General features: G+C 40.8%; 1 protein-coding gene across 4 annotated transcripts in view; it reads right to left on the bottom strand.

Annotated features, from left to right (window-relative positions):
• The window catches only part of COL27A1 (collagen type XXVII alpha 1 chain), a 268,951-nt gene that overhangs the window by 89,721 nt on the left and 153,833 nt on the right, over positions 1-25,397 (bottom strand). For all 4 annotated transcript variants that reach the window (XM_056812389.1, XM_056812391.1, XM_056812388.1 and 1 more), the window contains exons 25-27: positions 13,820-13,873; positions 11,353-11,406; positions 10,468-10,521 (exon numbers count right to left, since the gene is read on the bottom strand). In XM_056812389.1, the coding sequence (XP_056668367.1) occupies positions 10,468-10,521; positions 11,353-11,406; positions 13,820-13,873 (162 nt within the window). The remainder of the gene's footprint in view (positions 1-10,467; positions 10,522-11,352; positions 11,407-13,819; positions 13,874-25,397) is intronic.

Here is a 25,397-nt window from a genome sequence, read left to right on the forward strand (position 1 = left end):
GGGTAGAAGAAGGAAGGCAGAAAAGAAAGAAAGAAGGAGAACAAGATAGTAAAGGATGGAGCAAAAATGGGAAAAGATAGAGAGAGGGAGAAATGGATGAAAGGAAGGAATAGAAGAATGAAGAGTGAGAGAAATAAGGAGAGACAGTGGGAGAGAAAAGAGGAAGGGGATGGAGAGAGAAAAGAGAAAGCAGATTTGCCTATTGCCACATCTCTTCCAGACCCTAAGCTCTATCCATGTGACTATTCACACCACAGTGACTACTGTAAAGTTTTGGGTAGAAGTATGAGTAACAGAATCCTTTTGGAGTCTTGGGAAGATTCCCCTGCACTTCCATCTCCCTGATTCCCAGACCGGGTGTGTTCATTTTATGAGTATAGAGAATCTCTTTCCAGCTGCCAGGGGGGAAGCCACAGCCCCTCTCTGGTGTTTGGAAAAACAACTCCATCTGCTGCTCCCATCTTCACTCCTTCCTCAGTAATACGGATGCTGAGGAAGAGGACCATGACATCCAATGTGAGGCTACTAATGAGGTGGGGAGGGGAGTGGGTAAGGCACTATATAGGACAGACCCTACTCTGTTAGACTCCTTGGCTAGAGTAAATCCAGGTGAGGAAACTAGTTTGGCCTAAAAGATTCAACAGATCTGATTCCCGGATACCAGGAGTACAGAGACTGGGTAAATGTCTACCATTTTTATGGAGCTATCTCCTAACCACAGTACACATTCAATTTGGAGATGGGAAATTCCAAAAGACAAGCCTTATTTCAATAAGGTAAGAGGTTGGTATGATTTCTGCTCCTGGCTCAGCTACTAATTTTCACCAGATGGACCTGAACAAATCATTTTCTTTCTCTAAATTTTAGTTTTCTTATCTGTAAAGTGGGCATAATAATCCCAGGCTTGTTTACTTTCTTGTCAGGAACAAATGAGATAATAGATTTTTAAAAAAGTTTAAAAATTAAACTCAGATGGTCAGAGGAGAAGGTTCCCCTTGGAGATTTAGTTTTACATTCTCATTTCAAATATGATGAAATGATCTCAGAAAGGTAGATTGGCCTAAGGTCATATTGTTTGTTAGTCTCATGTAATGATATCCACAAATGGGACAGATTGGCCCAATGTAAAGGGCACTGAATCTGAAGTCAGAGTATGTTAGTTCATATCTTGCTTCCACTACTGGATCTATTGTATGTATGGCACTAAGAAAGTCATTACCTCCCTGGGCCTCAGTTTCCTTATATGCAATAAGGAGAGGGTTGGATCAGGTGAATTCTAAAGCCCCACCCCCAGCTCCCCAGCTCTAGGTCTATAATCCCATAATTTTATTTAGTGTACATCCACAGCCCCCAGAATTTTCAGGCACCATCCTGGTGCCTTGAAGCATAATTGATTGGTAGCAAATTGTCCCACTCTATCCCTGAGCCCCTGGGGTCCAGCTCTCAAATGGAATTAGGAAAGGACACCAATCAATAATGATGGCAATGGAAGGAAAACATGGCTCTTTCTCCCCTTTTGGAGCCTCTCTCTCAGATTAAGCCAAAGGTTCTCTTTCCAGTTCCTAGGAATTGGATTATTACAGGCCAGGTTAGAGTTTCCTCAAAGACACATGGGCCAGGATTTGGCCACAGCATCTACATAACTGGGATGCGTGTAAAGAAGAATAAGTCACAGATGGACTTAATAAGGCTGGATATTTCACATGCAAAATAACAGCCCATTTCAACATGCTTATCTCCTAAATCGTCAGGTCCCATTCCCCATGGTCTCATTCTTGAAGCTCAGGCATTATATTTCCTTAAGTAGGCTGCTCCAAAATTCACTCATCTATCATTTTATAGGGCCATCAGTGACTCTCCTGTATCTCTGATGCCCAGTGTCAAGCTGAGGACTTTGAGATTTAGAAGGGCTAAATGAAAAGGCAGAGTCAAGATGGCAGAGTAGGAACCCAGCTGAACTGTCTCAACCCTTCCAAATAACTTCAAAACAGTACCTCAAATCAAATTTTGGAGTGGCAGAGCCAACAAAAGGTCAGAGGGAGAGATTTTTCCAACCTAAAGCAAATTTAGGAAGTCCATGGGAGAAGTCTGTAGCACCAGGATGGGCACAGGCCTGGAGCATGGCAGGGGTACCAAAGATTGCCCTTGAAGGCTACCACAATAGCAGTAACAGCAGCTCGAGGAACTCTCAGCCCAGAGACAGTAAAGGGGTTGAACAAGTGCTCAGGGAATCCTTTGCTGGTACTAGGTACCAGCTGGTACAGATGGTGCTGACTGGCAACATATATAGTTTCGGGTTACAGTTCCAAGGAGGTGAGAAGTGTTTGTGGTCAGTCATAAGGGAGTAAGAGCTCTGATCACAGTTTCAGGGCAAAGAAGAGCACTAGAACTTGGACCTGCAGGGAAGCAGAAATCCTTTCTTTTTTCTTTTTTCTTTTTCCCAAGAGCAGACCAGGAGAACAGTGCTCATACTTCGCCCAGGACAACATTCCCTTAGAAGCACTAAAAACTTGCAGACACCCCAGAACCAGCTCTGAAAACAGCAGCATGAAAAAAAAAATCTGAAGATTGGTTCAGTGCCTTTCCTACCCACAGGTGAACAGAACCCAATTCTAACATAAAGTTCAGAGTGAAGAAATCATAAAAAGCTACTATGTGAAAAAAAGTAATAAGCAAAGTCTCAAAGACAAATGCTTATTGAACACTAGGACAGCAAGAATTCGTACAAGAGTTAGAGAAAAATATGAGTGGTAGAAGAAAAATTGGGAAGAGAAATGAGAGCAATGCAAGAAAATTATGAAAAGAAAATTAATAGCTTGGTAAAAAAGGCACCAAAAATACTGAAGAAAATGTTCACCTTAAAAAATGAAATCTCATCAGAAAAAAAACTAACCTGGAAAATAGAGGAGGGATAATTTAAGTAGTACTGGACTACCTGAAAGCTATGATCAAAAAAAGAACCAAGACCTCATATTTCATGAAATTATAAAGGAAAACTGACCCAGTATCTTAGATCCAGACAGTAAAAGAGGAATTGAAGAAAATCCTCTTATCACCTCCTGAAAGAGACCTCAAAATAAAAATTCTCAGGAATATTATAGCCTAATTCCAGAACTCTCAGGTCAAGGAAAAAATATTGTAAACAGCCAGAAAGAAACAATTTAAATATTGTGGAGTTATTCAGGGTTATTTAAAATTTAGCAGTTTCTACATTAAAGGAGGAGACTGCTTGGAATATGATTGATTGTTGTCCTCCTTACTCAAAGAGGACCAACATATCACTGGAGGTCTGATTGCAACCAAGAATAACCTGCCCAGCAAATTAAGTATAATTCTTTGGGGGGAGGGGAAATGGATATTTGATTGAATAGGAGACTTCTAAATATTCTTGATTAAAAAAAAAACAACAGAGCAGAATAACAATACTTAAGAGAAACATAATAAGATAAACATGAAAGAGCACTTGAAAGGAACTCAATAGAGTTTAACTGTTTACATCCCTATCTGGGAAGAAGATACATGTAACTTCTAATAATTATTGTTATTAGGGCAGTAAAAGGAGTCTGCCTAGACAGAGGGCACAAGTTTGAATAGATTATCTTGGAATGAGCTCTAAAGAATAATGTAGGGGTGAGAAAGAGGGATACACTGGAAGAAGGGGTAAGGAAGAGGTAGAATGGTTCAGATTTTCTCACATAAAGGAGGTGCATAGGTAGAGATTTTATAGTGGAGAGGTAAAGAGGTTGGGTGGCAGTCAATGCTTGAACTTTACTCCTATCAGAATTGGTTCAAAGAGGGAAGAACATACATATACACTCAACTAGGAATAGAATTCTAACTTGCCTAATAGGCAGAGAAGAAGGAAAAGAGATAAAGATGTGAAGATGAAAAGGGGAAAGGCAGATTGGGGAGGCAGTGGTCAGAAGCAAAACAGACTTTTGAAGAGGGACAGGATAAAAAGAAAGAAGGATAAATGGATTTAAATGGGATGGAAAGGAATGCATAATTAGTGATCATAACTGTGAGTATGAATGGGATGAGCAAACATATATATAGAATGGAAGCAGAGAGCAGAATAGTTTGGAAACCAAAATCCAACAATATTTTGTGGACAAGAGGCACATCTAGGACAGAAAGACATACATAGAGCTGAAATGAAGGATTAGAGTCCATTATACTTCAGTTGAATTGAAGAGGGCAGGGGTGGCAATCACAATCTCAGACAAAGCAAAAGCAAAATTGGGACTATTTAGAAGAGATAATCAGGGAAACTACATTTAGTTAAAAGATATAGACAAATAGGTAAAAATTTTTAAAAATTATAGTAAGTTTCTCTGATAAAGGTTTCATTTTTCAAATATATAGGGAAATGAGTCAAATATATTCAAATAAGAGTCATTCCCCAACTGATAAATGGTCAAAGGATATGAATAGGTAATTTTCAGAAGAAGAAATCAAAGCTATCTATAGTCATATGAAAAATACTTTAAACAGCTTTGATTAGAGAAAGACAATTATCAGAAATGGCAAATGCTAGAGGGGATATGGGAAAATAGGTATTAATAAACTATCCGTGGAATAGTGAACTGGTCTAACTATTCTGGAGAACTCAAAGGGTTATAAAACTGTGTATTATTTGACCCAATAATACCACTACATCTATGCCCCCCAAAAGAGCAAAGAACAAGGAAAAGCACCTATATATGCAAAAATATTTAGAGCAGCTCCTTTTGTAGTGGCAAAGAATTGAAATTGAGTGGATACTCATGAATTGGGAATTGCTGAAGAAGTTGTGGCACATGATTATGTTATAGTACTTTTGATGAACACTATTGTGTTATAAGAAATGATGAGGGTTGTGGTTTAAGGGGGAAAAGACATGACAAGACTTATACGAACTGATGCAAAGTGAAGTAAGAAGAACTAAGAGAACAGAGTAACAGTAACTTTGTAATGATAATCAACTGTAAAAGACTAGGTTATTTTGATCAATACAGCAATCCAAGACAATTCCAAAGGGATCATGTTGAAAAAATGCTTTCTGTCTCCAAAATGACAAATGGCAAACTCTGAGTGCAAACTGAAGAATATTTTTCTTGCTATTTGTGTGTGTGAGTGTGTATGAGAGAGAGAGAGAGAGAGAGAGAGAGAGAGAGAGAGAGAGAGAGAGAGAGAGGAGATGGCTAATATGGAAATATATTTTGCATGCTTTTACATGTGTAACAGATATTATATTGTTTGCCTCCTCAGTGAGTAGGGAGGGATGGATGGGAGTAGAGGAGAGTATTTGAAATTCAAAATTTAAAAAGAAAAGAATGCTTAAAATAAAATTTAAAGTTAATAAATATATAATAAATAATAAAAGTAAAGTAAAAGTAAAAAATGAAAAAATATTTAAGGGCTAAGTGCCTTGCTCCAAGAGTTGGATAAGGATCCAGGAATCCATCCTGAGATAGCGTCCCCAGCTGCCAAGGTGGCCCTTCCCTCTGATTGAATTCCTGAACCTGGCCCTGCTCCCAGCCAGCTTGCTGAGATAGAAAGCTGGAGTAACTTGATTTGCAGTGTCAGGATTGATTTGGCTTCCTGAGTTCCTGGACCAGGTGTGGATTCTGGTTCACAAGCAGTTTTTCCCAAGCCTGACCGTGCCCTTACTCCCTGGCGATTGGTCAACTCTCCCTTGATAAGTAGGTATAAATAGCAAGACAGCCTATGGAGCTTAATACCAGTCCTTCTGTCTGGGCTTGTCTTCCTGACCTCTGCTATATTCCACGTTCTCAAGTCTGGTCTTTTGATATCTTGTGTCTTTTGGTTTAAGTCAAAGAAATTCTGCTGGGCATTTGAGACTAATCTGGACCCCATCCAGCCTTATCAATAAATCAATCAACAAGCATTTATTAAGTGTCAGCTATGTGCCAGCCAGTGAGCTCGCTGCTGTGGTAAAAAACAAAAATGAAACAGCCCCTGCCCTCTAGGAGTTTATATTCTATTGAGAATATAATTCCAAGGATTCTATTGAATTCTCCAGGAGGAACTTTATATTCCTTATATCATTTAGGCTTCTCTTGCTTAAACTCATATCCTTTCTCCTCTTTGAATCCTGAGAAATTAGAATCCTTGAGTTCTATCTACTATTTATCAAAGCCCAGCTCAGCTCTTTCCTCTGGTACAGCAGAAAGAAACCTGCACTTAGAGCCACAGTACCGGGTTTAAGCCTGAGCTCTGCTACTCATTGCTTAAATGTTCCTGGACAAATTACTTTACCCAGGATTCTCATTTATAAAATGAATGGGTTCTACCAACAGGATTTTTTTTTAAAGCCCTATCCTTCTGTTTTAGAATGGAGTCTTCCTAAGGCAGAAAAGCACTAAGGGCTAGACAATTGGGGTTTTGCCTGATTTGCCCAGGGTCACCCAGCTAAGAAGTATCTGAGGCCCCATTTGAACGGAGGTCCTCCTGATTCCAGGACTGGCGCTCTATCTGGTGTCACCTAACTGCCTCAACAGAGGTTCTTAAATACACATGGTGGTGTGCTGGAGCTATTCAGTTGGGCTTGAGAGAGCTTGGTTGTTAAATTTTCAGGGTGAGCATTTACACCTTGTAAATCAGCAAATGCTACAAATCAGAGTTTGAGTTAATATTTTACAGATTGTTCAGACTTTAGGAAAAATGTTAATAATGCAGATTAAACTGAAAAGTGTGTTTGGTGTGTGCATATATATCTCCCTCCCCCTCTGGTCATTAAATGCTTTCCAGCTTACCCCTATAAACCTGTTTTGTATCATGGACTCCTGTGACAGTCTAGCAAAGCCTATGGGCCACTTCTCAGAATGTTTTAAATGTACAAAATAAAATATATAGGATTACAAAACAGACCACTTCTATCAAAACACAACCATCAAACGATTTTTTAAAAACAAGTTTACCAACTCCAGGTCAAAGATCCCTGGGTTAAGTGATCTCTCCCTTCCAGCTCTAGATGCTCTGACCTTTCCTGATTCTTTCTGATCTAATTAATGTCCTTCTTTGAATGTAGAATCTGAACCAAACAATGCCCCCTCTTGATTCCATGGTGTTAGCATTGTCTCCCCAGTGGATGGCAAGTTTCTTTAGGGCAGGGATCATGTCTCCTTTCTCTTGTGCCTTCTTGCATTTAGCACAGGACTGGCTACAAAATGAGTGCCCAATGAGATACTTATTCATTGAGGCTTTTTTATGCTGATCATCTCCCTGACCATGGAAGAGTGAAGGGAACTAGAGAGTATAGCAGCAGTTGAGTCCTGACTCTGAGAAAGGCATGATTGGTGTGGGGTGAAGAGACAGATGGCCAAGAGGAAGAGCAAGGCATGAAGCCAGCCCTGTGGGTACCCATAGGGAGGCTAGAGACAGTCCCTCCTCCTTGCCTGTTCCAGACCAAACTAATCACTTGGCACAGAAAGCTCAGCCCTACTGGAAGCAGCCTTAAAGCTCCTTTGTGCTGGGGGCTTCATAAGCCCTATTTTGGCCCCTGCCTGTGCTGACTGCACTAGGCACATTGCCTTCTATGCTGCCCGATCTAAAAGGGACTTGGCTGGCAGACCAGGATCAGCTCGATCTCTTCTTCAGACCCTCCACCCACGAGATGGCATACGATAGAATAAGATATCTTGGGTTCCCTGGCAGAAAGGTGATGGTAAAGCTTGTGGCCTGGACCACAGATTAAGAGCTAAGAATTCTGGGTTCCTTTAACCACTGAAAAGAATATTCAACTTGGAGGAAGAAATCTCCAGTTCAAATCTTGCCTGATACTAGCGGTATGGATTTGGATAATTTTTATTTCTCATGAGCTGACTCAGTTTTCTCATATGTAAAATGAGGGTAAAATTTTCATAATTACTTCAAAGGATTGTGAGGAAAGCATTCTAAAATCCATAAGGTACTGTAGAAACATGAATTATTATCATGTGCAAGGAAGATCACCCCTAGGGTTATGATAAAGGGGTGGGTGGCATCATGCTGCTCACAGTGGAAAACCCAGTTCCCTGGAGTTATCTGCCTTCCTCTGGGAGGCAAGAAAATACTTTCTAGGGAAGCAGCAAGGAATGGAGAGTTTGAGTCACATAGTAGCACAAAGTTAGCACAAGGATTTGAACTCAGTTCCATTTTTGAACCAATTTTCTACTGTTGGACTGAACTGTCTCTTTCCTCTCTCTACCCTACAACTGAGTCTTTTATTCATTTCTGGCTTATTTTCATGGCAACTACTACTATAACAATTATTATTAATCAATTCTTGCAAAATGGGGAAAACTTTTTATCCGATTTGTTGGCTGGGACTAGCACCTTCTCATCCAACAGGAGAGATTCCCCTTGGAGATACACATTAATGAAGGCCGGGGTATTCCTTCTGCCTGGAGGGAGATAATTGATAGAATATGTGTGGAACTGACAACAGATGCCAGTGACAAGATGCTTGTTTTTCATTAAGCAATGCTCTAGCAATGGGAGCCCAGTTAGACAGATTCCGCTTCTTGATCTCTGGCTCGAATCAACCTCTGGCTTTGGAAGCACTGGGGTCCCTCACCAAAGGCTGATGCCAAGGCACAGAAGAATTGTCAGCATCGATGGTGGAGTTTGGAAGGGGCAGGCTCTATCCTCATCAGCATCATCTGCATGACCACTGCAGGGACAGCCTGTTTTATAGTTTGCAAAGCAGTTTCCTCTGGGCAATGCCATCAGGGAGATAGGAGACTATAGCACCAGTCAAGGTGAGTACAATAATGGCATGATAATTGATAGTATAGATGGAAGACAAGGGATAGAGGGGGAAAGGACTGAGAGGAAAAACTGAAGATGCACATTAATTATAGGGCTCAAAAGAAAGAGAAAAATAAAAGATGGCTAGGAAATGACTCTCAGCTCTGTATTCTCAGCCCCATGCTCTCCCTGGAGTTTCAGCCCTATCTCCAATCACCAAACTGAATGATCACCAAACTTCTAGCCCAGCAAATTCAGAGTCCCAAACAGAATCTATCTTCTTTCCTCCTAAATCTGTGCTTCCCAATGGGAAAACAAACATACTCATATAAGATAGGTAGAGCTATGAACTGGTCCAACCTGTTTGAAAAACAATTTGGGGAGAGAGAGACACAGAGAGAGAGACAGAGAGAGAGAAAGACAGAGACAGAGACAGAGACAGAGACAGAGAGACAGAGAGAGAGAGACAGAGGGAGAGAGAGAGAGAGAAGGTGGGAGGGAGAGAGGGAGTAAGAATATCTTGACCAAATCCTTTTGGTCACTGCTAAATATATATCTATATCTATATCTATATCTATATCTATATCTATATCTATATCTATATCTATATCTATATATCCCAAAGGGGTTAAAAAGGTCACCAAAATATTCAAGGTAGCCCTTTTTTGTGTGTTATCAAAGAACTGGAAACAAAGTAGATGGCCATTGTTTAGAAAAGGGCTACAAGAACTATAATGCATGAATGAAATGGAATGTTAATTGAAGTGCCATAGCAAGAGAAAAATGAAGAATACAGTGAAACAAAGAAAATACATGGAGCAAAGTAGTCACATGAGCACCACCAGGAAAATGATATATAAAATGATTACAACAATGTAAATGGAAAGAACAACAACAAATTGAATACTTTGTAATGAATAGTGGCCAGGCTTAGTCCCAAGAGAATTGAGAAAATGTACCCTCTTCCCTTCTTTGACATATACTATCAGACAGAATTGGTTTTGCTGAACTGCCTCCTTTCCTTTTTTCTTTTGAAATCTTTGCTACAAGGAATGGCTCACTAGGAAGGCAGGGAAGGGCATATCTAGAAATAAATGCAATATTAATAAAAACAAAATTAAAAACAAAATCTCCATCTCCATCCAATTCCCCTGTCTGCTGGGAATAATGGAAGACGCTTCTTGAACCAATTTGTTGGATCTCTTTTTTCCTGCCCTTTTTCCTAAATTTACTTCAAATCTTTGGAGGTTTCATGTTCCCTTTTGTATTAAATATAGTCTGGCCTTTCAAGGCCTCCCATAATCTGACCCAAACCTATATATCCATTTTTATCCCCTAGTCCAGTGATGACGAACCTTTTAGAGACCAAGGGCCCAAATTGCAACCCTCATACCATGTATGAGCTCCACAACTTATCCCAGACAAGGGAGGAAGGAAGTACTCCCACTGGGCTGCTAGGCAGAGGGGCAAGTCATGTGAGAAATGTTTTCAGGCACATGTGGAGAGGGGAAGGAGAGGAACCCCCTCTGGCACACGTGCCAAAGATCTGCCAACATGACCCTAGTCCAACTCCATCATTGTACAGATTAGAAAGCTGATGCACAGTGAATTGCCTAAGGTCACAAAGATGGTAGTCATCAAAGGATCCGGGATATGATCTCAGGTACTCTGACTGGAAAGCCAGTGTTTCCAAATGAATCCTTGCTCAGGGATTATTCTCAGTGTAGTACTTACTGGGGGCCCAGGGTCTCCAGGATCCCCAACTCCTCCTGCTGTCCCAGGATGACCCTAGAAAGAATAATTATGATGAGCTCACAGAATAATTCTTACTTTAAGTCCTTCCCTCAACTAATCTAGGCAAACAAAGCTAAAATTGCATGAAAGGCATGAGCCAAGAAGCCAGATCCCTGGGAACTATAAACTCTCTCCTCTTTTTCTTAATAATGAGAAGGATGAATCTGAGGGTCTTAAAGCATCCAGTTGAAGTATGAGGTAAAGAGGGCAAAGAAGAGATGGGAGAAAAAGAGAACTACCATCCCAGAGGCAATTAGTTAAACAATAAGCTTTTTATTAAGCATTTTCTATGTATGTGATTAAAAATATTAAACTGGAGCTCTGGGGAGAAACAAAGACAAAACCAAAAAAGTCCTTGACCTCAAGGAGCTTCCATTCTGTGGGATGAGATAATATGTGCATCTATAAGTGATTACAAAATATTTACAAATGTGTGGTCAATTTGGAGAGTGAGAGCAGTAGTAGTTGGGGAGGATCAGGAAAGGGGTCACATAGAAGGTGTTATCTGAGCAGAGATCTGAAGGAAACCAAGAGATAGTGAAAACCCAGCATGGCAGAGAGCCATGGAGTATCATGTAAGAACCAGCAAGAAGGTTGGCTTTGCTGAAACTTAAGAGCAGAGGAATAAGAGTAATGCACAATTAGGTTGGAAAAGGAAGTTAGGGACAGGTAATGAAAGACTTTGAAAAGTAAACAGAGGAACTTCTATTTGATAGTTGACACAACAGGGAGCCACTAGAGTTCATAGGTTATGAGAAAGACTACCTGCACTTTAGGAAAAGATAGAGTGGGAAGAGAGAGAGAGAATGCAGACTTACTCCTTACCATCGACCCCTTGGCTCCAGGAGCACCTGGTGGTCCCATAGCACCGCGGCCACCCTTCAGCAAAGGAGAAACATCAGTGAGTGCATAGGAATCGACTTATCTGTAAGCATTTATCAAGGATCTCTTAGGTACCGGGCATTATGCTAGGAAGGAAGATTCAAAAACGAAGGTGAGACAGTCTCTGCTCTCAAGGAGCTAACATTCCACTGGGAGGAGATCACACATATTTAGAGATATAGAATCTAGGCACAAAATAAATGCGAGGTGATTTCTGGAAGGAGAGGTTGGGGATTAGAAAAGGGATATCAAAAGTGTCCCTTGAGCTGAGTCTTAAAAGGACACAAGGTAGTCTTAGAGTTCAAAGTCCACTTCGAACATTTACAAGCTCTGTGACCCTGGGTAAGTCACTTAACTCTTCTCAGCTCCTCTGTTCCTCCTTTGTAAGATGGGAATAATAATAGAACCTATCTCCCAAAGTTGGTATGAGTATCAAATGTAAACTTTGCAAACTTTAAAGTGATATATAAATGTAAGTTATAATGATTAGCATTAGGATACAGATTGTTATGGGAATTGCTCTTGCTCTGAACTTCTGCTTCCTGGAGTTTAATTGCTCCTGTCTATTCAGACATTAGTTTCTCACTTAGCCATGTTCTGCATCAGCACCAGCCCCAGATGGGGTTAAGTGACTTGCCCAGGGCCACACAGCTAGGAAGTATCTGAGGCCACATTTGAACCCACAGTTTGTACACCTCTTCACTACAATCTAAGTTCTGCTATCTGTGTAACTTTAGACCATCAACTCTCAAAGAAAAGGCATGAGGACTTGTCCTCTTAGTTCCCCCAAAACCTAGAGTGGTACTGCTCTTTGTAGGCTCTGAAATGTTTGTTGAATGAATATTGGCTGAGTGACTTACACACCCAGACAGGGCCAGAATCTCTAGGTGGCCCTCTGAAGCCACCTCACACACATACAAAGTGGGGGATTTTCCTGCAGTAGAGATGGTTTTGATTAAGAAACTGATAATTATATTTTTCCTTTTGATTCTTATTTGGTACCATTTGGTTCTGGTTTAAGTTTGGTTTTGACCAGATTGGGTCTGCAGAGGCAGTTGTGCCAACAGAAGGCATTTCCTTCCCTTCCTGCCCTTCCTATCTCTTCATTCCTCACCCAAAATGATCCACTATTGTCCCAATTCCCTGGTTGCTTTAGTGAGAACTGGATTCTGAGGAGTTAATCAATCAATCAACAAATGGGCACTTCCACCCAATACTGATGATTTTGGTCTAAGCCCTGTGCAAGGTGGGATGCTGGTATATAAGGGGTAGGTCCTGCCCACAAGGGAACAGCCCATCAGACCTTGTTGTCAATAAGCCCATCGTAGTCTAAGCATTCACGCTGGGCCCAGGATCCCGCCCCTGTGTCTGGCTAATCCATCTCTGGCATTAGGACGACTTCTCTGGAAATGGTCTCACTCTGTAGAAAAGTATCCGAAATCCAGACAGAACACAGAACTGTTCAAGAACCAAGATCTGTGCTTAGTGGATACTATTCTGGCCCTGACCCCTGGGGAACCAGGTTATGTCTATACTAGCAATAATCCTTAATCCCTGCTGGGTTGCAAGGGTGGGAATGATCATCTGTAATGCCACTTAACCTCAGTTTGTCTCATTTTCATTATTTATAAAATGGGGATTATAATAGCAACTACCTCCCAAGGCTATTGAGGGGCTTAAATGATGTAATAATTGTGAAGGGCTAAGTAGTAAGTGCTATAAAAATGTCAGCTATTATTATTGCTACCAATGTACCAAATAGATTTCTGGTGGGCCAAACTGAAATAAATCATCTCTCCCTGAGGAATAAGGAAATTGAAATGGATGTTCTTCCAGCTTTTGCTCAATAAGGTGTTTTTAGGTAGAAAATAAATAAATCCATTTAAGACATATAAATAGGACCCCACTCAACATATATGGATCACACCCTGAATCCATCACCAAATGCACCATGCAGGCAAATGGGTGGATGCATCTGAGGAGTCCAGATGGAAGCCCATGTGGCTGTATCACTCTGGTCCCACTATCAGCCCTCAAGGTTCCAGAGAGGCCCAAGAAATCCAACTGGGCAGGTGAGATAAAGTGAGCAGAGTCATATAGAGGGGAGGCCAGGTGGTCCTGAAGGGAATGATAGTTAAGCACCAAAGGGAATGAAAGACAGGAAACTAGTGTAAGGCAGCCACGGAGAACACCAGACAATGGTCCTTTAACAGCTCGCTTTCTAGCCCCCAAATGCCAAGTTGCAATTTCTGCCAACAGAGCTTGTTCAGGTCCTTGGATGAAGAACAACGGAGCTAAGAGTGAACTGAGAGAGGGTTTTAAATTCCTAAAACAGCAGCTTCTCTCACCCCTTTTTCCCAAAAAATAAATGTGCTGGGCTCCTTTATTTATTTTTAAAAATACAACCTACCTTCTCTCCAACGATTCCTGGCTCTCCAACCAAACCGATAAATCCCATCAGGCCCTATGAGAAACATTTTTTTAAAGTAGGAAAGTGAATTTGGGTGGGGGAGAATGTTGGGCTATAAAAAAAAATGGTGCCGTGGGTTTTTTTTTTCCTTTTCCCTGAGTTGAATTCTTCAAGTGTCTCTAGTATACTGAAGAGTAATTATTGGCGGGCAGCAGGACTTCTGGAGAGAGGAGGGTTTGTCCCACTCTAGCCTCCCTTGCTCCAGCTGGTTCAGCTTTTTGAGCCAACTGCAGGATGGAGTGCCAGGGTTTCAGTGAGCTGCATCCCTTCTGCCTACACCAGGAATGGGGCCAGACCAGTCGAGTCCTCTAATACAGAGGTGTCAAACACAACAGCCCAAGGAACTCAAGACTCCTGAGTACTGCCCAAACCAGATGAAAATGTAATTGGGAGATATTTAACAAAATAGATAAAACACAATAGAACATAGATAATGTTGGTATATGGTTTTCTAAGGGATCCTTACATAGGAGCTTAGTGGCCTCCTTTTCTATTTGAGTTTGTTATCATTGCTCTAACACATTACAAAGGAGAAGAGGAAAAGATAGCCTGGGAGATGAGAAGAAGCTGTCCCATTAAGACTTTGTTCCCATTTTCTGTGGCTCGCTGTTGCTACTAAGCAAGAAACCAAGAACTCCCTGGCCTGGAAGAAGACACTGAATGTACACAGCCGAAGCCAAGGAAGCTGATCAAAATCTGGAAATGTGAGACCTTTTACTATCCTTACAAACCTTTCTTCTTCTCATTATTGAAGGAAGACACATAATAATTGTTGGTGTTCTTTTCAATTTTAACTACTGTGGTAAAATGACTCTGTGTTCTAAGAATGCCCTGGCAGCTTTGGGGGGCATTGGTTAATCCTTCCTTATGAGGAGGAAATCAAAGTTTATCTCCATTTTCAGGGCAGGGAGAAGGGTGAAGACAGATGAGTCTGTGGCCCTGAGAGTATAAAGCACTTGGGAAAAAAGTCAAACAAATAACCAGGACTAGAAGCTACGGCACCTGATTCCCTTTCTAGCTGACCATGCCTTCTCTCTTGAAGGAGAATGCAAGATGAGGGTTGATGGTGGATTGTAAAAATGGCTTTTAAGGGTAGAGGGAGTAGAGGTGGGATAGAGACTCAATTTTCAGCTGAAGGCTTCTTTTGCAGAATGGGTTTAAAACCAGGCTGAGAGCTGTTTCTTAATCTACCAAATTTTGGCAAGAGGAGAGTAGTACTGATTTGTGCCCATCTGGAAAAAGAAGTCACTTGCCCTGATACATTATACTATCATGTGGGTTTTCAACAAATTCATTAGAGGAATTTTAAACAACCAACTATTCAATTAACTCGAGTTTAATAATGTTTAGGATCCAAAGGGAGATTTTGAGAGGGCATAAAATTGCTGCCAAATATAGAAAGAATATTCGACATTCAATAGATATTCACAAAGCACAGACCATTGTAGTAGGCATAGGCTATGTTTGAGGAAGGCAGGGAGATACACAAGTTTGGAAAAGAATTTGTATTCTCTACTAGTAGTGCAAACTCTTTTATAGTAAATTAATTTAATTTCATTCAATACGAACTTATCAAATGCTTCCTGCTAGAAACAAATGTAGTGCTAACCCTGGTTTATCTACTGAATTAGTGGCTCTTGAATGAATTATCTCATCTCCAGTGTTCCTTTGCCCCTGGATAGGCCACATTCACTTTCCTTTTTCTGGAACAGAGACTTTCTAAAATTCCTCCCCACTTTAGAAGGCCAAAGACAATTCAGACATCCCCCTCTACCTTTACATTCTGTCTTAGTAACAATTCTAAGAAAGAAGGGCAAGGGCTAGGCAAATGAGGTTAAGTGAATTGCCTTACATACACAGCTAGGAAATATCTAAGGCCAGATTTGAACCCAAGTCTTGGAACTCCAGGTCTGGTGCTCTATCCCCTGTACTATTCAGCTGTCCCACTAACTGCCACTGTCAATGATCCCTCTTCAATGCCAGCAAATGAAAGAATAGCACTACTATGGAAGAACCAATACAAAGGCCATGGTTAGACTTTATTTGGTGACGTTGGCACATGAAGCTGCTGGGTGGTGCAGTGGATAGAGTCCTGGAGTCAGGAAGACTCATTTTCATGAGTTCAAATCTGACCTTATATACTTACTATGTGTGACCCTGGAAAAGTCATTTAATCCTGTTTGCCTCAGTTTCCTCATTTGTAAAATGAGCTGGAGTAGGGAATGGCAAACCACTCTAGTATCTTTGCCAAAAAAACAAACAAACAAACAAAAAAACCAAAATGGGGTCATAAAGGGTTAGACTGCTCAATAATGAAAATAACTAGCACATCATTCAATTAGTCCAAAAACAAAAGCAAATTACAAATAACACAACAAGAGAACATAAAAGACTGTCTAGTGTAGTAGATATAGGATTGGATTTGGAATGAGGAAGATCTGGGTTTGAATTCTGCCTCAGGATTTTGTGACTAGGAGTCAAGAAACCTTGAATTTAATATGTCAGCTTGACCACTTACTGGTCATGTAACCTTGGGCATGTCACTTGTTCCCTTAAATTTCCTCCTCTGAAAAATGAGGTGATTAGACTAGATGCTTTCTGAGACCCCTTCCTACTCAAACATCTTACAAACATATAATGGTCCCTTTGACCCATCCATGCCATTACTAGGCTTATACCACCAAGGAGATTGAAGGAGGGAAAGGACCCATATGCACACACAAAAAGATCGATAGTAGCTTTTTGTAGTGGCAAAGAACTGGTAATTAAGATGAAGTCTCAATGAGTGGGGAATGGCTAAATAAATTATGGTATAAGAACAGAATGGAATGCATTCCAGATAAGCAGATAAGAGATGGTTTTAGGGAAACCTGGTAAGACTTGTTATGAACTGATACTGAGTAAAGTGAGCAGAACCCGAAGGTCCTTTATATAATAACAACAAATCTCTCAAAACAAACCAATTTGAAAAACAAGGAATTTAATTCCAAGAAATTTAATGCTAAGAAGCACAGAATGGGGATGCTCACGGGAGAGAGGCATATGGTTTTGTAGCCTGAGACATTCATAATATGGAAGAGAGAACCTGTTGTTGTTCCTCAATGAATACTTTTCCCTGCTTGCTCTGGGGGAAAAAATCTTCCTTGATCCTGACAGATCTGAATATCCCAGAGGTCTCGGCTCTGCACATATGAGACTTCTCAGGCAAAGAGGGATGCTTCCTATTCTTATTCCCAATCACATGTTTTATAAACAAGTTTTCTGCTCTAACCACACCTCCGTACCACCATTTGACCAATGGCTCCTTGGGACCTCACGGCAAAAGGGTTAACCACAGAAAGAACCCTTCCTTCAAAAGGGGACATATGGTCACTCTGCATGGGGCCCCAACCCAAGAATACCAATGGAAGCACATCAAGGAAGCTCTGTGCTAAGGGACCACTCACTCCCTGCCAGGTTGGCTGAGAAAAGCAGAGATTTCATAGCTACTTTATATTTATGGGTTACTGGGTATTGGATCGCAGACAGGTCATAAACCTCTAACAAGAATTCAAACAGAAACCTAATGAATAGCATTCATAGAGCCGGGGCCTCCTGGGGCCAGCCCAGTGGCACACATATTGCTAAACACACCATCCCAGAAAACACCTGGAAGGACTCAAAGGGCTGAGGAAAAAATCTAAGTTGGGACTGCCATGATTGTGGATTCTCTATCTTCTTTCTAAGAACTTGGTTTTAATGACCCTGTCAGCTCTTTTTGGTTGGGGCATGAGCAGAACAGGAACAATTCCATTGTGAGTCTTGCCTCTTTTGGCAATAATTAATAATAATTCATGGTAATTCTCTATTATTTTAATTGAAGAGAAAATGCCAGATCTCCATTTGGTGGAGAAAGTTTATATAACACTACACTGTTCAGATCATAGGTTCTGTCCAAAAAAATTACTATTGCATTAATATGGATATTTAAGGTTTATAAAATTCCTTATGGATAATCTCATTAATCATGTCAGGCAAGTGTCACAAGCATTAATATTCCCATTTTACAGATGAGGAAACCAAGGCTGAGAAATGGGAAGTGATTTGCCCAAGGTCTCATTAATAGTAAATAGCAGGGTTGGAACTTGAACCCTTTCTGTCCATTATATCAGGTTACCTCTATGCCATGTGTCCCCAGATAAAGGGAAGCCCTTGGGGGAAAGAGACAACAACCTGGTCCCAACTTGTGCTAGCAATGTGCCACATTCCCCTCAGAGACCTACACTACTTCAAAAGCACTAATCTTACTAATGAGTCCAGAGAATCTCTTGGCCCATTGCCTGCAGGACAGGCACTCAATTTTTCTCTAACAGTGGGATGGCTTGGTTGTGAATCTTGTTCTTAAGTTATCAAGACTGGTAGGAAGAGGGGAAAGAATACTGATCTGGAGGCCTGGAAGCCTGAGTTTGGATCATGGCTCTGTTACTTATCAATGACAATAATCAATAAAAATGAATTTATATATAGCTTCGTAAGGTTGACAGGAAAAGCTGGGCATTGCAGAATCAATGCTTCTGAATTTTGTTGCTGGAGAAGACTTTTGAGAGTTCCTTGGACAGCAAGGAGACCAAATCAGTCAAAACTTTAAAAATTTAATGCATGCAATTCCCTGGAAGATGAAATACTGAAGTTGAAGCTTAAATACTTTGGCCACATGAGGAAAAGATAGGACTCACTGGAAATGACTCTGGTGTTGGGGAAAAAAAGAAGGCAAAAAGAGAAGGGAACAGCAGGGGATTCGATGGAGAGAAAGTGTCAAGGGAACAACAAAAATAAACTTGGACAGACTTTAGGAAATAGTGGAGGATAGAAAAGCCTGGTGTGTCCAGGGGGTCAAAAAGAGTCAGACAGGACTGAATGACTAAACAACAAAAAAGGTTGCAAAGTGCTTTCCTCACCACAACTCTGCAAGATGGATAGTGCAGCCCCATTTTACAGGAGAGGAAACTGAGGCTACCAGCAGGTCACATAGCTAGTAAATGACTATAAGCAGCACTCAACTGTAGGTCTCTGGATTCCAAAGTCCAATGCTCTTTTTTGGATGCTTTATATTATATAAGCTTGAGCCAGTGGCAATTTGGGATTTTAGTTTCTTCACCTGTAAAAAGGGGGAAAGGTGGACTATGGCCTGCTAGGTTCCATCCAACTCCTGTTGTATGGATGTGAGTCTGGAGACCTGGGGTCTAATTCAAGCTCTTTTAATAATTTAATAATGTGAGTTCAGAAAAACCTTGAAAGACAAATGAACTGATACAAAGTGAAGTGAGCAGAACCAGGAGAACAATGTATACAGTAACAGAAATACTAAGGGCTCAACTATTATCAGCAAAGCAAGCCTCCAAGATAACCACAAGGGACTCATGAAGAAAATGTTATCCATGGCTGTTGGAGTCTGAGTGCAGATCAAAGGATGCCATCTTCCACTCCTTGAGTTTTCTATTGTACGTGTGATATGTGGCTTCAATCATGACATGAGCATTATGGAAATACATATTGCATGAAAGTACAGATATAACCTTGAAGAAGTGGGGGGAGGTAGGGAGGGCAAAAGCTTGAATTCTAAAATGTCAAGACGAATTTGGTAAAAATTGTTCTACAGGGGCAGCTGAGTGGCTCAGTGGATTGAGAGCCAGGCCTAGAGATGGGAGGTCCTAGGTTCAAATCTGGCCTCAGACACTTCCCAGCTGTGTGACCCTGGGCAAGTCACTTGACCCCCATTGCCTAGCCCTTACCACTCTTCTGCCTTGGAGCCAATACACAGTATTGACTCCAAGACGGAAGGTAAGGGTTTTTATTAAAAAAAAAATTGTTCTACAGCTAACTGAAAAAATAAAAAATAATAATTCACTGCATAACCAAAACCAAACCTAGGGCCCCACTTTCCCCACCAGTAAAATGAGACTAGATGACCTTAAAGGCCTCTTCCAGTTCTAAAACATTATTAGTCTTCTAAGTTCCCTTATGCAGCTTTGATTAAATTAAATTCTAAGTTTCTTTAGAGAGCTTTTACATTCTAATTTGTTCCCTTTTCAATATTTCTGGCTCCCATGTTAGTTGATAAGGAGCATCAGATCTGGGCTCAAGATACGTTGCCAGCAACGTGGCACAGAAGATAGTGGGCCAGGCCTGGAGTCAGGAAGACCCAAGTTCAAATTTAGTTTCCCAATATTTTCTAGCTGTGTGACCCTGGGCAAATTACTTAATCCAGTTTGCCTAGCCCTTGCCAATTTTCTGTATTAGAAGAAGGTAAATATTAAAAAAAAAAAAAGAACAGCAAGTAGGTTGTATCCTAGAGGGTATGGATGGTAGTAAGAAGATTGGAAATACAGGAAGGGGCTAGATTGTGAAGATCTTTAAAGAGCAAAGAGAGGATTTTGATTTTGATCCTAGAACAAGACAACCTCAATTTTCTCATCTGTAGAATAAGGGGAAAGGTTTCAAGGGTTCTTAACCTGGAATCTGTGAACTTTAAAAAGTGGATATTTTGATAACTTTAGTATAGCTGGTTTCTTTTGTAATCCTATGTATTTCATTTTATGCCTTTAAAAGTATTATTCCCTGAAGGGTTCCATAGGCTTCACCAGATTATCAAAGGAATCTATGATACCAGAAAAGATGAAAAACTTTTGGTAGCATGGTAGATAGAGAGCCAGGCTTGGAGTCAGGATGTCCTAAGTTCAATTCTGGCCCTAGACATTTCCTACCTGTGTAAGTCTAGGTAAATCATTGAACCCCATTTGCACTGCCCTTGGCACTCTTTTGCCTTAGAACCAATATTTTTTAATTTTTTTTTTGTATTTTGTTTCTTTCCCTCTCCTTCTCCCAACATCATCCCATAGCTGGCACACAATTCCACTGGGTTTAACATGTGCCATTGATCAAGACATAGAACCAATATTTAGTATAGATTCTAAGGCAGAAGGTAAGAGGGGTTATTTTTTGTTTTTTGTTTGTTTGTTTTTAAAGATTAAAAAAAACCCTTCAGTCTAAATGATCTTGGAAGTTTCTTATGGGACAAGAACAGATGATGGGGAAGGTGAAGGGAAGGTGGACAGAGCAATGAAGAATCTTCCTCTCATATGCACTTCTGCTCCCACTTTAAGGGTCCTCAATAATCTGTGTATCTCTACCTTGCTTAAATCGAAATCACAACCAAGGCAAGACATCACCTCATGATATCATTGATTCTCTTCAAAAGCAAGGTGAACAACAATAATCAATCAACAGAAAAACATTTTAAACAAGCATTCATTAAGCACCTATGTGCTAGGCACTATACTAAGCACTAGAGCTACAAAAAGAGACAAAAGACAGTCACTGCCCTTAAGGAGCTTGGGGAGGGGGGAGAGTAAGCATGAGGAACCCAGTTGCTCCCAGTTCTCCTGGAGGAGTCAGAAAGCCTACTGCTTAGTCCTGTGGAACACCATCCATTGCACCTGAAGCACTGAAGGGGTTAGAGTTGGAAGAAAGGACAGATTGTAGAAAAATCTCATGGGCCCAGCATTTCAGCAAAGGTTGGCTCTGGATAACAGCAGCATTGTTTCCAGTCAAAGAATGTGAAATATCTCTCCAGATCTCATAATTCAAACACTCACTTCTAGCCCACTCTGAGCAAACAGCGTGGAGAGACTGAGTGGGGGAAGAGGAAGGGGTTGAAACTGGGCTGATCTCGGAGTTGGGCAGCTAAGTAAGTCATTACAAGAGTCCAGCATCTACTCCCCCTGATCCATTGGAAAAAGGAGTTTGGCCATAGCTCCTTTGCTTCAGGCGAGATGGTTCAGGGGGCAGGGAAGGAAATGGATTTTGTCCACGACTTGTGCTTTAATGATTGCCTCATTTTGGGAGTTTTGCCCTTCTCTGTCACTATGCTCCCCCAAAAAATAATTGTGGGAAATGATGAAAATAGGTAATCTCCCATGAAGCACTTCATGAGAACTAATCATTCCCTATCAGACCAAATCAGACTATCTCCCACTGTCCTACCACATTCAGGTCAAATCTAGTTAAATGGGCATCAAGGGCAGGCTTGGAGAAAGGAAAGATGTCACAGGAGAGCTACCTGCAGCTGGAGGTGGGTATGTGGAAAGAATCCCAGGGAGGGTGAATTGTGGTCAACTCCAGTGACACTTACACTGACTGTGTTGTGGATGGATAGAGACAAGGTCCTATGGTTGATTGTGTGCATGTATGTAAGCCTCACATATGATTTTTAAAAAATTTGATGCAGTAGCCCCTGAAAAGCAATTTCCATGTCTTTTGCTCCTTTGTATTTTTCAGTTTCAGTGCAGAGCTTTGCACACAGAAAGTACTCAGTATATGGTCATCATAAAATGACACATCTTGGATCTTAGTGTCTCACGATCTCCCTTCCCACTGAACCCCTCCCCAGCCCTACAGATAGCCCAACAGATAGTCATCCAGCCTTTGCTGGAGCACTTCCCCTGAAAAGAAATACATTAGTTCACTAAGGCAGTCCCATTCTATGATGAGATGGTTTTGATCATGAGAACATTCTTCCTTATATTATTGTTGTTCTATTGTTTTTTAGTTAAGCCCAACTCTTTGGGACCCCATTTGGGATTTTCTTGGCAAAGATACTGGGGTGGTTTGGCATTTCCTTTTCCAGCTCATTTGATAAATGAGAAACTGAGGCAAATAGTTAAGTGATTTGCCCAGGGTCACCTGGTTAGTAAGTATCTGAGGCTGGACTTGAACTCATGAAGAGCAGTTTCCTTGATTCCAAGTCCAATGCTCTATCCACTGGGCAACCTAGATGCTCCTTCTTCCTTTTATACTGAGCTGAAACCTGTCTCTCTCAAACTTCCACTTACTGGTCCTAGTTTTGTCTGCTAAAGCAACATTGACTAAGTCTGCTTTTCCCTTTCCACTTGATGAATTCCCCTTCAAATCAATAAATACCTAAATTGATGCTCTTTGAGCTCTGTTCTGAATTAGGGGAAGCCCCTAAGTAACCTTATCTCTCCTCATAAAGATCCTAGGTGACATCTTCTAGCAAAGAGGACATAAGATAATGAGATAATGAATGAGAAAGCACCAAAGCTTGACACAGTGCCTGGCACATAGTAAGCACTTCCTAAATCAGTGGTTCTCAACCTCTCAATTTGTAGCAATGAGAATACATAATGCATATCAGGTATTTACATTCGGAATCATAACTGTAGCAAAATTACAGTTTTGAAGTAGCAACCAAAATAATTTTTTGGTTTGGGGGTCACTGCAACATGAGAACTGTATTGTAAGGTCATGGCATTAGAAAGGTTGAGAACCACTGTCCTAAATGCTTGTTGACTGACATGATATAAATATGGGGTATTTTTTAAACCCTTACCTTCTGTCTTAATATTAGTTCTTAGACAATATTGGCAATGGCTAGACAATCAGAGTTAAGTGACTTGCCATGGGCCACACAGGTAGGAAATGTCTGAAGCCAAATTTGAACCCAAGACCTTCTGATTCCAGGCCTGAAGCTTTATCCACTGAGCCACTTAGCTGCCCAAATATGAGATACTTTTCAAGGCAGTGTTCCATAGTGGATAGAGAGCTAGCCTCTAAAGCAAAAAGACTTGGGTTTGAGTTCTAAATCAGATATATCCTGGTCATGTGACCTGATGCTTTTCTAGCCTTGGCCATTCCTTTGGCCAAACCACGTGGTGGCTAAAGACTTCTAAAAGAAGTCATCACCTCCATCTCAGGCTGCAGATCATCCATCCAATTGGACCCTGGCCCCCCTCCAAATTTCCTCTACCTATTAGTGGAAAGAGTTAAGGACACCTTATTCCCATGATGTCTGATCTTTAATTAATCAGATATATACTCTCTTGCCCTCAATTTCTTCCTCTATAAAATGGTCATTACAGCACCTATCTCATAGGGTTGTTGTAAGGATCAAGTAAGATAAAACATACAAAGCACTTCATAAACCTTAATGTGCTATATTAAGTGCTAGTTGTTGTTATATATATTTATATTGTTTATAATTATTTATGTATTTAATTATTTGTCTACATTGTATATATTTGTAATATACTGTTATAAATTTTACATGTGATGATACATTTGTGTCCTGTTTACTACTATGATATTAAAATAAATTCACTGATTTTTCAATTCTTCTTTAAAATTTAATGGTGGGAAAAAAAACAAGATACCTACAGATCTTCTAAATGCACATTCTTCCTACAAAACATGCTCAGATGACATTGGAATTATTTCAAGATCCCCAACTGCTCTTTCTCCCTTCCTCTTTACCCCCAAATTAAGGCAAACAGATTAGACACTCCGTTGCTGATTTTCCTCCTACCTTCCATCCCTAAGCTTTTGTATTCATGGCTGGATGTCAGCAGCCAGAGATTCCTTTCCTCTACCTCCAGCAGGAGAATAATGCTTTACAGGGCTTCTCCAGGAGGCTTTGGGTCAAGGAACATGGACAATTTTTGAGAGCCAAGAAACAAGCATGTAACTTTTCTTTAACCTGTGGTCATCAAAAGTTACTCTTACTTAAATATTTGGAGAGCTTCAGTCCCAAACCTCAGAGAGATTTTACTTTCCAGGGATCAGAGAACCTAGTTGGGCATGAGACAACATTTACATGGATCATCCCCTAGACCTGAAATAAACTCTTTTCTCATCTCCGTCACCCTCAATCCTAGTTTTCCTTCAAGGCCGGTTCAGCTCAGAGGCTCCTTCACAAAGCCTTCCCTGACCTCAGCGCCACCACCCCACTGTCAGTGCACTTTGCCCCTTTGATTTTCCTTGTCCTATAAACTAGTTTTCTTAGTGGAATATAAGTTCTCTGATGGCAGGGACTTCTTCATCTTTGTCTTTGTATCCCCAATGCTTAGCATAGTGCCTGGCACATAGTAACTTAGAATATTGAATGGAATTGAAAAAATTTGGACAAGTGCCACCCTCGCCATCTGAAGACCTGGGTTCAGATCTTTGCCTCTCCCTAGACAGATGGACACAAAAATTAATTTTCCTTCTTTCATCCTTTTTTCTCATCTCTAAAAATGCAAGTAACAGTCCACTTGCTTTCTGGGGTGGCTATAAGAATCAAATGAAATCATATATGTAAAACACAAGAGCTTAGCACAATACCTGGTACAACAGCATGGAACTTAATAAATGCCTACTGGTTGACATTAAAATAAATATGAAATATTCTTCAAGATAGTGTATCACAGTGGATAGGGATCGGGCCTCAAAATCAGGAAAACTTGGGTTCAAGGTCTGCATTGGACACATCCTGCCTCTGTGACCTTGGGCAAGTCACTTAAACTCTCAGTGCCTCCAGACAACTCTCTGAGGCTGTATGCTATAGAAAAGATGCCAAATTTCTTTGGTATTGGGATTTTGCTTACCTGGGAGTTCTCTACACCAATGAAATCACAGGTCCAGTCTCTATTCCTAGTCCCTATTATTCACAGCAGCACCACTGACTAAAATCAGACCATAGAGA

Source organism: Monodelphis domestica, chromosome 1 (genome assembly GCF_027887165.1).
Source record: "Monodelphis domestica isolate mMonDom1 chromosome 1, mMonDom1.pri, whole genome shotgun sequence".
In the NCBI taxonomy this organism is placed as follows: Eukaryota; Metazoa; Chordata; class Mammalia; order Didelphimorphia; family Didelphidae; genus Monodelphis; species Monodelphis domestica.